Source organism: Puntigrus tetrazona, chromosome 5, assembly GCF_018831695.1.
Source record: "Puntigrus tetrazona isolate hp1 chromosome 5, ASM1883169v1, whole genome shotgun sequence".
In the NCBI taxonomy this organism is placed as follows: domain Eukaryota; kingdom Metazoa; phylum Chordata; class Actinopteri; order Cypriniformes; family Cyprinidae; genus Puntigrus; species Puntigrus tetrazona.
The window spans coordinates 9,767,098-9,780,243 of NC_056703.1; the positions used below are offsets into that span (position 1 = coordinate 9,767,098).

The 13,146-nt window shown below is 35.7% G+C and overlaps 2 protein-coding genes across 3 annotated transcripts; both read left to right on the top strand.

Annotated features, from left to right (window-relative positions):
- The first annotated feature begins 1,157 nt into the window (after window positions 1-1,157).
- Window positions 1,158-5,388, top strand: lman2lb (lectin, mannose-binding 2-like b). Its single transcript, XM_043240286.1, has 8 exons — window positions 1,158-1,395; window positions 2,010-2,128; window positions 2,262-2,379; window positions 2,457-2,539; window positions 2,622-2,783; window positions 3,000-3,114; window positions 3,660-3,779; window positions 4,089-5,388. The coding sequence occupies exons 1-8, from the start codon at window positions 1,191-1,193 to the stop codon at window positions 4,229-4,231; spliced, it is 1,065 nt and encodes a 354-aa protein (XP_043096221.1). The 5' UTR covers window positions 1,158-1,190; the 3' UTR covers window positions 4,232-5,388.
- Window positions 5,389-9,532: 4,144 nt separating this feature from the next.
- On the top strand, window positions 9,533-12,791 carry zgc:64051 (leukocyte surface antigen CD53). 2 transcript variants are annotated; one of them, XM_043240705.1, is made up of 8 exons: window positions 9,533-9,638; window positions 10,130-10,207; window positions 10,599-10,787; window positions 11,073-11,147; window positions 11,228-11,335; window positions 11,451-11,546; window positions 11,696-11,779; window positions 12,022-12,791. In XM_043240705.1, exons 2-8 carry the CDS (start codon window positions 10,151-10,153, stop codon window positions 12,088-12,090), a joined length of 678 nt encoding a protein of 225 aa, XP_043096640.1. In that variant the 5' UTR covers window positions 9,533-9,638; window positions 10,130-10,150; the 3' UTR covers window positions 12,091-12,791. The 2 variants fall into 2 exon arrangements, with proteins under 2 accessions (XP_043096640.1, XP_043096639.1); XM_043240704.1 differs by having other exon boundaries at window positions 9,539-9,696.
- The last annotated feature ends 355 nt before the right edge of the window (window positions 12,792-13,146 follow it).

The window sequence follows — 13,146 nt, forward strand, 5'->3', positions numbered from 1 at the left end:
AACTCAAAGCCAGACTTTAGTTCAGCATGCTGTCTGCTAGCGCAGTGCGACCTGCCACTGTATACAGTTACAGGTTGGACTCAACAAGGAAACATGAACACCCACCAAAATGGGCCAGACATCATATTCTGAAACAGCTGAAGGAACCGAGGAACTAAAATGCAGGCATTTAACCTCCTCGTCAGCTGCCACCAGTATTTTGACAAGCCGCTGTTTTAAATCTGTGTAGGTTTTTGAAACAGGAAAAATTTGCGTTTAAGAAATCCACAAGCGGCGAGGATTTAGCGGAGCGTGTAATGATGAGAAATGAAATAAAAATTCTGAAACTCAAAATACAGGATGTGGTGAGCAAGCGATTTCGGTCCTCTAGTAACCTCTAGTGGAGAACATATTAAACGGCAGGCAGTTTGAAATGTCAAACGCCTCTGTGTGATAAATTGCGTTTGTTTCATCATAATGAAATACCATATAACGTTAGGCTAAATCATCATTGTGCCTGACTGCAGCAGTGAGTGTGCTAGTTTACTATCGTAGCTAGAAGAGCACGTTTAACATTTATCTGTTTATTATCGAGTCTTTAAGCGCTTATTTCATTTACTACAATAAATGGACATGGACTGTTCACAAATGAAGTTCTGTTAGAAGAACTACACGTTACATTTCTATGTCTTATACGGATCGAATTCTCCTGAAGTAGCAATTCCAGTCCAATTGAGGAAGCGACATGTGTTTGCTTTATTAAAATATTTTAGGTCTAAGCCCTCTTGATTTCTTAAATGTCATCACATTTGTGCAGTATCAGTAAACACCAGTTTGGAGAACTTTGTTAAATAAAAAGCGTAAGCTTGAAATTCTACTTATTTGGGTAACAAACATTTGCTTATCTGCCAAACATACACAACCCAGATATATGACAATTTGCATAACGGTATAGATATGTATAAACATCTGGATTTAAGTTTAGATATACAAATCAGATTTAAAATAGCACTTTAAATAGCCTTTTGGCGTATTTTCTCAGGATTCACTTTCTTTATTGGCACACATACTCACTCGCCAAACGTAACGCATGGAAAACGGCGATTGGTCGAAAAAATGATTGACAATATTGTAAACCACTTATTGCAGCGCACGAATGAAAATAGACGAATAGCGGTAAGGGGCGGGCATTTTGAAGTGAGCGAGGAAAAATGGCGACCATCGCGATGAAGTTGAACGGGACTGTTCACACAACTGTAACGAATTTACCGTACACTCTGGCAAACAAAATTAGATTATATGCATTGTTAGTATTAATACTCGCTTTTACGAGTTGTAGCTCAGGTGAAAACACATATGAAGATACTACTTACGAATTTCTCAAGCGAGAGTATTCGCTGAGTAAGCCATACCAAGGTAAGCGTCCATTCCTGTTCCCTCAGTGACGTTAAACCGGTGCCCTGCCAAAAGTTACACCTGTTTTCAGTGAACTGGTTAGGAAGAAAATGCTTACGTGAAACCGCAGGTTTAATGTTAGGAGGACCACCGTGTCCTTTATTTCTTTTGGTATTGTTTGTTGCCATTTTCTTGCTCTCGTAACAGTGGCTGTTTTATTTCGCAACTGCAGTGATTTGGTCACAAATCCACAGGGCGGAAGTACAGGACAGTTATAGATATTACGGTTCATATGTTTTATTAAACAAAATGAACGATGTGTATTAACCTGTATTTATCCGAAGCATCTTGCAATTTAGGAATAATGTTACAGTTATCGAATCATCATGAAGAGGCAGATAAACACAGGAAGTGCTCTTTATACAAATTGTTCAGATTAGCACAAACTAGAGAGAAGGAATTTAAATAAAGAGAAAGCTACGTTTTTTTCTTTGTTTTTAATTAGGATGCAGTAAAATATTGACTGAGATGTGTATAGATATTTGGTGTGTGTGTATATATATATATGTATGTATGTATGTATGTATGTTAGTATTCATATTCATTTTGTATGAAATGTTGACGTATGTACACAGGACTGGGCTCCTCCAGCTCCTCACACTGGGAGTTCATGGGAAACACCATGATCATGCCTGAACACATACGGCTAACACCAGACTTGCAGAGCAGACAAGGAGCTGTATGGAGTCGTATTGTGAGTTTGACTGACAAGAAAACCTGAAACGCCACATATTAGACAAAGCTGTTAACCAGCACCCTTTTAAACAAAGAGGTTCTTAAGATACTGGGTAATAGTCAGACTTGTTCATCAGTGCTTGTTTGTGCAGCCCTGTTACCTCAGGGACTGGGAGCTTCGACTACAGTTTAAGATCCATGGCGAGGGCAAGAAGAACCTGAATGGAGACGGCCTTGCAATATGGCTGACCAAAGAGCGAATGCAAAATGGTAAGCGATAATCAATACGCAAATATTGCAAATATTGATGCAGTATTTTGACACATATTCGGTGTGTTTTCCTCTAGGTCAAGTGTTTGGAAACACAAACTTTTTTACAGGTCTGGGTATTTTTATAGACACCTATCCCAATGATGATAAGCAGCATGAGGTATATCGCCAGTTTTATTTATATTTTTCACTTGTTAAGAACAGTAATAATCTAACCCGTTTCATTTCTGTCTCTCATTTAGAGAACGTTCCCGTTTATCTCTGCAATGGTCGGGAACGGGAGTGTTGCATATGATCATGATCGTGATGGGCGCTCTACTGATCTTGGCGGCTGCGCTGCTCACGTTCGCAATGTTGAATATGACACATTTCTCCTGATCAGATACATGAAGAACAGACTCACAGTAAGACACCTACTTACTTTCTGCGTTTCTTTGTTCAGCAAAAGACATGTGCATGCATACTTCTACATCAGTCTTTAATACTACATGATGAAATTTATAACAAGGGAGAGGTTAAATTTGCTTAATCTTTTGATGATAGAGATTAAGCAAGTATTGCTTGGACTGATGCTGGAAAGTACTGCTGTATGAACCTTTATTTGCTGTTCTGCCTTTCAGGTGATGACTGATATTGAGGGGAAGCAAGAGTGGAAGGACTGCCTGGATACCCCTGGAGTGAGACTGCCACAAGGTTACTACTTTGGCGCTTCATCAGCCACTGGAGATTTATCAGGTTTGGACCAGTGAAATGTTTTGTTCACTCTGTTTTAGTTATTCAGGTCCTATGATAATGCTTTGCATATCATACTCCTTTTAGGCTTTAAAATTTTCATAGAATTACGTTATGTTAATTAAAAAAATGTTACATTTCAAGATTTCAATCAGTTCACCCAATATTTTTCATCATCAGTCAAATTTAAGAGCAAAATAATATCTGTCTGCAATCACAAAAGTTTTTTTTTTTTTTCTCTTATGTATTTAACATTATAAACATGATAATATGTGAAAATATGTTTACATTTACAAATTTAAGAGCTCCACATCTTCTCTATTGTTAAAAAAGTCTTGTAAATTATTGAAGCAAGGGCTGCTAGTATATTTGGCTAAATAATATAAAATAATTAAAAAAAACATTTATGGAAACGTGGGTTTTTTTGTTTGTTTTTAACCTTTTTAGATGTAATAGGTTTTTTTTAGATCTTATAGGAGTTAATAGCATTTTATTTATTTGCCATTTTATTTATTTTGAAACAATTTTTTTGCATGTTTTGTTTCTAGATAACCATGACCTGATCTCCTTCAAGCTGTATGAGCTTACAGTGGAACGGAGTCCTGAAGAGGAAGAGGACCAGCAAGAGATCATGTTGCCTAGTGTAGACTACCGAATGGACCCTAATGGTAATACCTTAGTGACAATAATGGGTTGATTCCACTGATAATCAATACGGTACAGAATTATGTCCATTTCCATCGTGAATGGTACCATAGATTAGTGATAGATACAATGATTTCCTAGCTTCTGGCAATCGCTGGGGGTTTAGTGCTTGATTTGGGTGTTCCGTACCAAATCTTACCGTACTGTACCGACTCGTACCACTCAGTGGAAGCAAGCCAGGAGATATTTTTTTTCTTCTTCTTCATTTCACTATATGATATCTTACAGGTAAGCAAAAATGTTTGTATCTTACAAATGTTTTCTTGACACAGTTCTTGTGGAGGATGAAGGAAGGAGCATCATCACCACCTTCTTTCTTTTCATTGTGTCGGTCGTCGTGCTGGTTGTAGTGGTTGTGGTTATTCTCTTTCTTTTAAATCACTATAAAGAGAACCGCCGCAAACGCTTCTACTGAGAAAATCGAAAGGCAAGTGACAGGAAGGAAATGGGACGAAAGATCCAACATGAACGTGACTGGCATTTTTTGCAATGGACCGCTTCTGGTCCTCACCTCTGCCACCAACAGAAAGGACGTGAAGGCCAGCACTGAACTAAAAGCCATACCTGACCTCTCCGAGTGGATAGCAACCACCTCAATCATGATTATGATCTCAGAAAACTTTAAGATTATTTGAAAGAGTGTGCATCTGTTTTTGAAGGTTTTGTGTGCGTTTGCTTTATTTTGTACCAGTTACACTGACCTTGGCCTTTGACCCAGAGGCAGCACGGAGAACTATGTGTGACAGCATTTACAGAGACACAATAGTTTAACTGTTGTATTCTCAGGTTGTCTGTAATGCCACTGCAGAAATCCCAAAAACCTTTGTGTTCTTTCAGTTGGACAGAAAAGAATGAAAAGAAAATACGAACATCACCTTGACCTTTCTTCTGTCACGATCATCTCATCAGCATTCAGCCATCATGTTTTAACTTAAGTAAAATTAATAACATTTGATTTTCATCTTTGTGTAAGTAATGCTGCCCAACTGTACTGTTATAAACAGACAGTAACAACCATCAATGTGAATATGAAGAATGTTTCCCAAATGTCTGTTTTGTGATACATATAGGTATTTAAGATGTCTTTTGATATATGTGATCCTGTTTTATCAAAAGCTGCACTGAACTGCTTGATTATCTGGAGTTACTTTGGTTTGCCATGATTTAACCACTTTAGCTTACAGGTTATGTTAAGCTTTTATATTCCATGTCTTCATGGCCTTATTTGAATACTATGTTTAATAATCTAAAAGATGACGACGTGTCTATTCGTGCGTCTTAAAATCTTCCGGAAAGAGACAGGCAATTTGACAGTTCCAGATTTTTTCAGTAATTGCACTATTGCAAATGTATGCAAGGTGTTTTGCATTCGTCCATGTTCCAGTCTTTCCTATCACTTGTAGCTGCAGCTCTCTACAGTTGTGCAGCATTGTTTTATACTGGGAGAGATTGCATTGCTGTTCTCATCGGCTCAGTGATTGAGCAAGCTGCTGTAACAAACTGATATTTTCATGGTTGTCACCAACATGTTTGAATGTTAAAAAGTCTAAATTAAACATTTAAAGAATCTTATAATGAGCTTTTTCATAGCTTCTTCAACGCATACATTATAAAAACGCAATTACACTGACCCTTTCATATAAATGTTAGTAGTAGTAACAGTAGTAGTATGAAAATGCAATTATTAAGTACATCTCAAAAAATTTGAATATCATGAAAAAGGTCAATATATTTTGTCAAGTGAAACAAATATATACATTAATTACACTGACATAGTTCAAGCCTTTATGCCTTGATATTTTGATGATTATGGCTTAATCAGAAATTCTGTGTCTCAGACAATTTTAATATTGTAAGTTTGGAATATTGGAAAGTCATGGTCTTACACCCTAATCCGCTAATTACCTCAAAACACCTGCAAAGATTTCTTTAAATGGTCTCTCAGTCTGGATCAGTAGGCTACACAATCACAAGAAGACTGCTGAACTCTCAGAAGTCCAGAAAACAGTCGTTGACACCCTTCACGAGCAGGGAAAACCACAAAATGTCATTGCTAAAGAAACTGGTGGTTCACAGAGTGCTGTATCCAAGCATTTTCATAGAAAGTTGAATGGAAGGAAAAAGTGTGGTAAGAAAATGTGCACCAGCAAAAGGGATAGGTCAGACAAAATCTATTCAAACATTTGTGGAACTTCGAAAGGAATGGACTGAGGCTGATTCAGTGCATCAAGAGCCACTACGCACAGACAAATCATACACATGGACTACAAATCTGTCAAGCCACCGCTGAACCAGAGACAACATCAGAAGGGTCTTACCTGGGCTGTGGAGAAGCAAAACTGGACTATTGCTCAGTGGTCCAAAAGTCCTCTTTTCAGATGAAAGAAAATTTTGCATTTCATTTGGAAATCAAGGTCCCAGAGTCTGGAAGAAAAGTGGAGAGGCACAGAAACCATATTGCTTGAAGTCCACTATGAAATGTCCACAGTCAGTGATGATTTGGGCTGCCATGTTATCTGCTGCTGTCCACAGTCATTGCAGCCATTTTCAGAAGCCTGATATTTCTGTTTTATAATATCATTTTTTTATCTTATGGAATATTAAAATTTTCTGAGATGCTGAGTTTAGGTTTTCATAATCTGTAAGCCATAATTATCAACATTTCAAGAAATAAAGGCTTCACTCTAATGAATCTATATAATATATGGGTTAAAATATTGACCCATTGAATTTTTTTTATTCAGTTCCTGTATGCAAGCCAGAAACTGAGGGAAAGTGAAAATACAGGTAACCCATTAGTAATTATCAAATAATTCTGCAGGGCCTATTTCGAACCTGAAACAGTAGGCCTGTTCTAATGTAAAAATATAGTACTTAAACCTTTAGGGTTAGAAGTAAACACGACACAGAAACTACCCAAGACTAAAAACAAATATGACCCAGCGTGTTTCAGCAAATGAATGCATTAACAAATCACCATTTAGTGTACTGTATCTGTAGTGTTGAACAGTTATGGCAAGACAGTGGCGTTGTGGTTTCTTTCCGAAGCTGATTTCCTACAGAACATGCACACATAGCATTTTTTTTTTAGCATACAGGCAAAGACATAAAGGGTGAGAACCAGAAAGGCGAAACTTTGTAGGAGGGCAAAAACTAAATTTTACCAAAGCTTGATCTGATATTGCGCATTTATTTCAATAATTTATAATAAAAGTAAAAATTAATAAAAGCTTTTATGTTATGTGCAATATTATTGTCCTTTATTGGCATTTTCTATTATATGCTAATAATAGTAGTAGTGGACTATAAAAAAGTTGCTGTAGTAGTACATTTGTACTTTTCCTTCTGCTCAAATCATTTTTAAAATGAACAGGCCTACTTAGAATTTTACTGGAGTAATATTTTATTGGTGTATCTGTACTTTTACTCAAGTACTCGACTTGTGGACCTCAACCTGATTATTATATTGACTATCTGCATATAACTGTTCAGTAGTAGTTATTTCATAGTCATTTTTCCTTGAACTTTCCTAGTAGTTAATTAACATTTGTTCTTCAGGAGGTATGACAGAATACATCTTGCTAATTGTTACTGAACACAATCATAAAATTATATTACACAACTTCCTTGGTAGTTAACCATAGTGAGTTAAACCTGTTAGTAGCTACCCACGACCTAACCACAAGCTCGACTCTTCAGCACAGTGGTAACTAACCATACAAAATTGGAAGACAACGCTCATTTAAATGTCAAATAGAGCTTTAAACACTAACAGGTCTTTATTAAGTCCATCACTCTAAAGTCAACATCTATTCTGCTCATACTATCCTATATGCAAAGCCTATAGACTAGCAAGACTAGGAATTAACACAGATAAAATTATGATTAAATTAGAAGTTTAGTCAAGCATGTAGAGCTAAAATACAATCAGACCTTCCACATTTCCATATAATGGAGCACTAAAGAAAGCGTAAGCTGAAACCTCTGCTCCTTGGTCTTTTTAAGACTTTTTTGTCAGTTTTTCACGTTTGCATATGGAAAATAGAACATATTTTTGATATACCTTTTTTCTGATTGTATTTTTCCAGTGTGTGGATGATTTACGCTACCTGGTAGACTAAACGACCTCTTTTGTTTTGTCCCGTGCGCCTGAGAATTCATAGTTTTTTTTCTTTTTGAGCACACATAATTCCTGTTTGATAGCTTAAATTACAAGCTTAGCACACCAACGTTTGCCAATTTTTTATTTTTAATAAATCAATATTTCTTTATTTTTTTAGCTCACACATTTGAAAGTGCCTCATGAAATGTTTTTCTTCCGCGTGTTCTCTTTATTTGCCCGTGAGGGAGAGGTTCATGGCTCATTTCAGTCTAAGGAACCAAAACTAAGCAAAAGTACCACTGCGCTAATGTAAGCAAGATGATGAGCTGAGAGGGGAGGAGAGCTGAAACTAATTTCCCCATATATTTTTCTCTATCCATCACGCAACTATTTTTTATTATCAGTGGGGAACAATGTTACAGAGCAATATTTTCAAGTAAAGCAAGGTGTGATTAAATTGCAACCCAAGCTTCTTTATTTTGGATGATCTTATTAGGACATAATAACCTTTTTTTTTTGCAATCTTCATTATAACCCTATAACTTTATTATGGTGTTTAGACATTCTTTGAAATTTTTTTACGTCACTATTTCTTGATTTTAACACTCTGTTGATAATCAGGGTTGTCACCTAAAACGGCAAGGTTGAATGAAAGTCAGACTCCATGCCAATACATGTATTTTTTTCTCATATACGCAATTCTTTTCTGAAACATGACTTTTTTTCTCAGGCTTGAACTTATATAACTTCCCATTCTCTAGTTTCTATGCATTTGCATTTGTCTATGAGTTACTAGTAAAAGAGGAAAACAGTACAAAAGCATGCAAATTATACACATAAAAACCCCATTACACGATGATATAAGATGATAAAATAGCATGTAATAATTTAGTGCTTCCCTATTACGAATCACTTGTTTTTGTCTTCATGTAAGGGATTTGAATGAAATGACGGTCTACCAAGAAATGAGGGGTGACCGGTGAAACATTTTTAACTAAATATGTAACACAGCACGGGGGTTTCCGATTTAAATATTACATATTATATTACAGCTCGCTTCTCTAAACTATGACGATTAGTGATGTTTTATATGTTAATCACATTAATAAGGAGTCGTTTACAAGGCAGAAAGCTGAAACCTTTCATTTGCGATTCATAGATTTTACATTAAAAAGTTTCCTTTCTGTTCCTACGTTTATTCTATGAATTGCACGTACATGTATTTAAGAAATTAACCTAAAATGAAATTTAGGATAGTTTCCACGCAACATTTTATAAACAAGACCCAAAAAGTGTAAACCCAAACTATATCCTGGCCCACTATATTGAATTTACAATTGCAAGTAAATTTGATTTATTTTAACATTTATTTCCGGTGCTTATTTTATTTGTGCCGTTGTATTAGTAAAGGGAAAGCGTAAAGCGAGCCTGTATGGTTTTAGCACAAAGCATTACAACATCTATATGCGCAACGGCGGAAAAGGTCGAGATGTTTGCAAGCTTCTCTTTAACAGATATATTTTGGGCAAATGCACACGAACCATGCGGTATAATGACGGTGAATCACACTTTTTTCATAGCGCCTGTTTGTTTGTTTCTTTCATTGGTCTTCTTAAACACCCCAGCACTGTCAGTTAGACAATGCGTCATTCACAGAGGAAGTAAGACCTGATACACTCACACTGCCAGCGGCAGATTTCAAGAACAACAGTCACGTAGGGTGAGTCCCACTTCATTGAGGACGGTTCTTTCGAGTATCTTTACAAAATAAATTAAAGGTAAGAATACGAATTTTTGATGTTAGCGAGTTATATTTTTGTTAGTGGGCTGCTCACATTGCTGCTCATTAAAAATATGGTCTTTGTAATAATGGCTTTTAAAAAAATAGAGACATGTTTTCATGAAATGTGTAGTTTTTTACTTTTATTTTTTATTTCAGTCTTGTCCATGCGCATCTTAAAAAGATACCAGGTTTTCGCAGAGCTGCGTAAATAACTTCTGGTAAAGGAAGTTACACAGGAAATGTGTGACAGTCTGTCAAATTCTACACGGAGCACCATTTAGCAGTTTCATGCATTAGATATTTCAGCTCCATCTTTAGTTTTGGTGGAAGAACAGGAAAGCGTTTTTTCTGACTTCACTCGGTCAGTAAAAGAACACAAGGTCTTACTGAGAGATGTCGGTTTAACCTCGGCTCCGTGTGTTTGAAAGCTTTACAGAACGCAGGGGAAGATGTCGTGCCTGAAGTGCCTGAAGTACACCATGTGTGTGGTCAACTTCATCTTTTTTGTACGTATCCATTTTCAGACCGTCTCACAATGTAAAATGGCTTTCCACACTTAATGTCGTTAATCTCAGTCCTATCTAAACTACCAGGTTAAATTCCTGACTTTGGCTTATATTTTAAATGTCCAGACTTTGCAAGGTTTCTCTTCATCATTCCCATTTACGTTTTCTACTTAGGAACATTATTGCTCGTATATAAACAAAATAATAACCTAAATTTCAATCCATTAAAGATTAAATATGTTTTTATATATATATATATATATATATATATATATATATATATATATATATATATATATGTGTGTGTGTGTGTGTGTGTGTGTATATGTATGTATGTATGTATATATTTATGTATGTATGTATGTATAATGGGTTGAAATTACCATTATAGGTCTGTGGAGCTTCTATCTTTGGATTTGGCATCTATTTGATGACATTATCCAGGTTCTCTGCCCTACTCCCCAGCCTCCAGGCTATGAACATCGCAAACTCGCTTTTCATCACCGGGATCATTATCACCTGCGTCTCCTTCTTGGGTTTTCTTGGAGCCCTGAAGGAAAATCGTTGCCTTCTTATATCTGTAAGTCTAAAGCAGAACATTATTCACGTTTATCATGTAAACATTTCCATATTCTCTGTTGTCCACCAAGTCCGATGATACACCGGGCAACCATCAACGGACAACGCATGGCCTGTGACCGATCTAAAGTATCCAGATAGAAATTTGTTACACCATTGTCAATGGAAAAGCGCCAGGAAACATTGCTAACCAAAAGATGCCCCGTGTATCATCCGCTCAAGTTTAACTTCTGGGTTTTTTTTTTTCTTTTTAACTCAGAATGTCTTTTTTTTTTGGTTGGTTTAGTTCTTCATACTGCTGTTCCTTCTAATGTTGGCTGAGCTGGTTGGCGCCTGCCTTTTGCTGATGTATGAGACATCGGTAAGAAGCGGACTTTGTATAGAGAAGCAGAGTACATGTAAAGGAAAAATTTCATCAGACTGTGCTTTTTTTACTCACAGATTGAGAAATTCATCAATGAGGACCTTAATAAGGGTATAAACACATCCAAAAACAGAAGAAACAACGAAACAAACGTTGAAGATGACTGGGACAGAGTGCAAAAGACTGTAAGTGGTCATTTATATATTTCTTTTTTATAAGTGGTGCTCATTGTTGTTTTTTTGTCACATTAATTCTTAAAAAATAAAAACATAAAAGACAGTTTTCCTTTTACATCAACAGTTTCAATGCTGCGGAATCACTAACCGTACAGAATGGGGGGAAAACGTACCGCAGTCATGCAGGGACAATTCAGGCGAAGCACAATATTGGAAGGATGTAATATTGCACTTACATCGTCTCTATATGAGCTACATAACTAAACAATATTAATGAAAGCCTGTATATAAAGACGCACACGAAATATACACATCTCTGCAGCTGATTCAATCTTACATCTCGTGTATTTTCTTGATTGTTGCATTTAGGGTTGTTTTACAAAGCTGAAGACAACATTTGATGGAAACCTTTTGAGCACAGGGATCAGCGTCATTATTGTCTGCGTTATCGAGGTATGAGTTTCCATATGACGCTTTATGTCTTGTCGTATTCAACTAACAGGAATAAATTGTATGGATCTCATACAATTTCTATCTATACATCTATATCCATATCCATACATACATTACATATATATATATATATATATATATATATATATATATATATATATATATATATATATATATATATATATATATATGACATCAGTTTTGTTTTTCTAACCTTGACTAAACAATCTTTATTCTTGTAGGTCCTGGGTATGTGTTTCTCAATGACCCTGTTCTGCCACATAAGTCGATCTGGGTTAGGTTACAAATGATCAAACACATTTCCATGGGAGAAATGTTTCCATATTTTACCGTTTGTGTTTTTAATAACTATTGTCCCACAAATACCCAAAGACAGCCAGCAAAAGACAAGATGGCAAGCAGTTCGGCTGCTTGGTTTTTATGTCTTAAAAAAAAAAAAACAACGTACAAAACCTTTGTAGTATTCTAACTGTATTATTATTATTATTATTTCGCATGTATGAATAACAGTTATTAGAGCAGTTCAGAACTGGTTCCAAAAAGAAAAATGCGCCTCAGCAGTATTATTTTGTATTTGGCCATAAAAGGAAATTTTAAAAGAAATTTACCCAATTTCATCTGAATGTAAAGTTATGACGATGTTAGAAATTTTCCATGATGAATCATCTTTTCACAAAAATGGCATATTACACTGTATATAATTACTGATTCTCTTTTATGTCATAAATGTATTTTTAACCTAAAATATTCCTATAATTCATTTGTTATATGGACTATAAGTGACTTATGTTCTACAGTTGAACAATGCAAAGCATTTATTTCCGATCACTTCCTTTTCTGACTAGCTGTAATAGAGACTAAAGCATGTGATTTCCCAGAATAGAACAGCGTGGAAACCACACACACTCATTTAAACCTATTCACACCATTTGCAAATGCAAGTTTTTCCTTTCTCTGCATACTACTGTAAATAAAAAAATTAAATAATGCATTTTATTTCTCTCCTTTTTGAAACATTTAGGCAGATACCAGCACCATACTTGGGGTTAGAGGAAGTGCGACCAAAAGCAAACCAACACTTCCTCTAGTGTTATGATGGGTGGCTGGAAATTATGCTTTCGGTTTTGAAGCTGTGTGTAAAGTTCACAAAATATGAAACGGCGTTGGAAATTGTAAAAAATCTTGAAACCAAACATCAGAATTCAACAGTTTTATTTTAATCCTGTCTTCACAATATTTAAGACACCCCCACCCCAAAAAAAAAAAAAAAACAAAAAAAAACCTAAAACATACTAAGATTTCCTTTACATGTTTTAAAATAATTTTGTTCTTTTTGAACCATCACA

Coding starts and splice junctions, on each gene's coding strand:
- lman2lb (XM_043240286.1), top strand. CDS start 1,191: ATGGCGACCATCGCGATGAAGTTGAACGGGACTGTTCACACAACTGTA. Junction 1,396..2,009: donor GCTGAGTAAGCCATACCAAG/GTAAGCGTCCAT, acceptor GTATGTACACAG/GACTGGGCTCCTCCAGCTCC. Junction 2,784..2,999: donor ACATGAAGAACAGACTCACA/GTAAGACACCTA, acceptor TCTGCCTTTCAG/GTGATGACTGATATTGAGGG.
- zgc:64051 (XM_043240705.1), top strand. CDS start 10,151: ATGTCGTGCCTGAAGTGCCTGAAGTACACCATGTGTGTGGTCAACTTC. Junction 10,208..10,598: donor TGGTCAACTTCATCTTTTTT/GTACGTATCCAT, acceptor TTACCATTATAG/GTCTGTGGAGCTTCTATCTT. Junction 11,547..11,695: donor AAGCACAATATTGGAAGGAT/GTAATATTGCAC, acceptor TGTTGCATTTAG/GGTTGTTTTACAAAGCTGAA.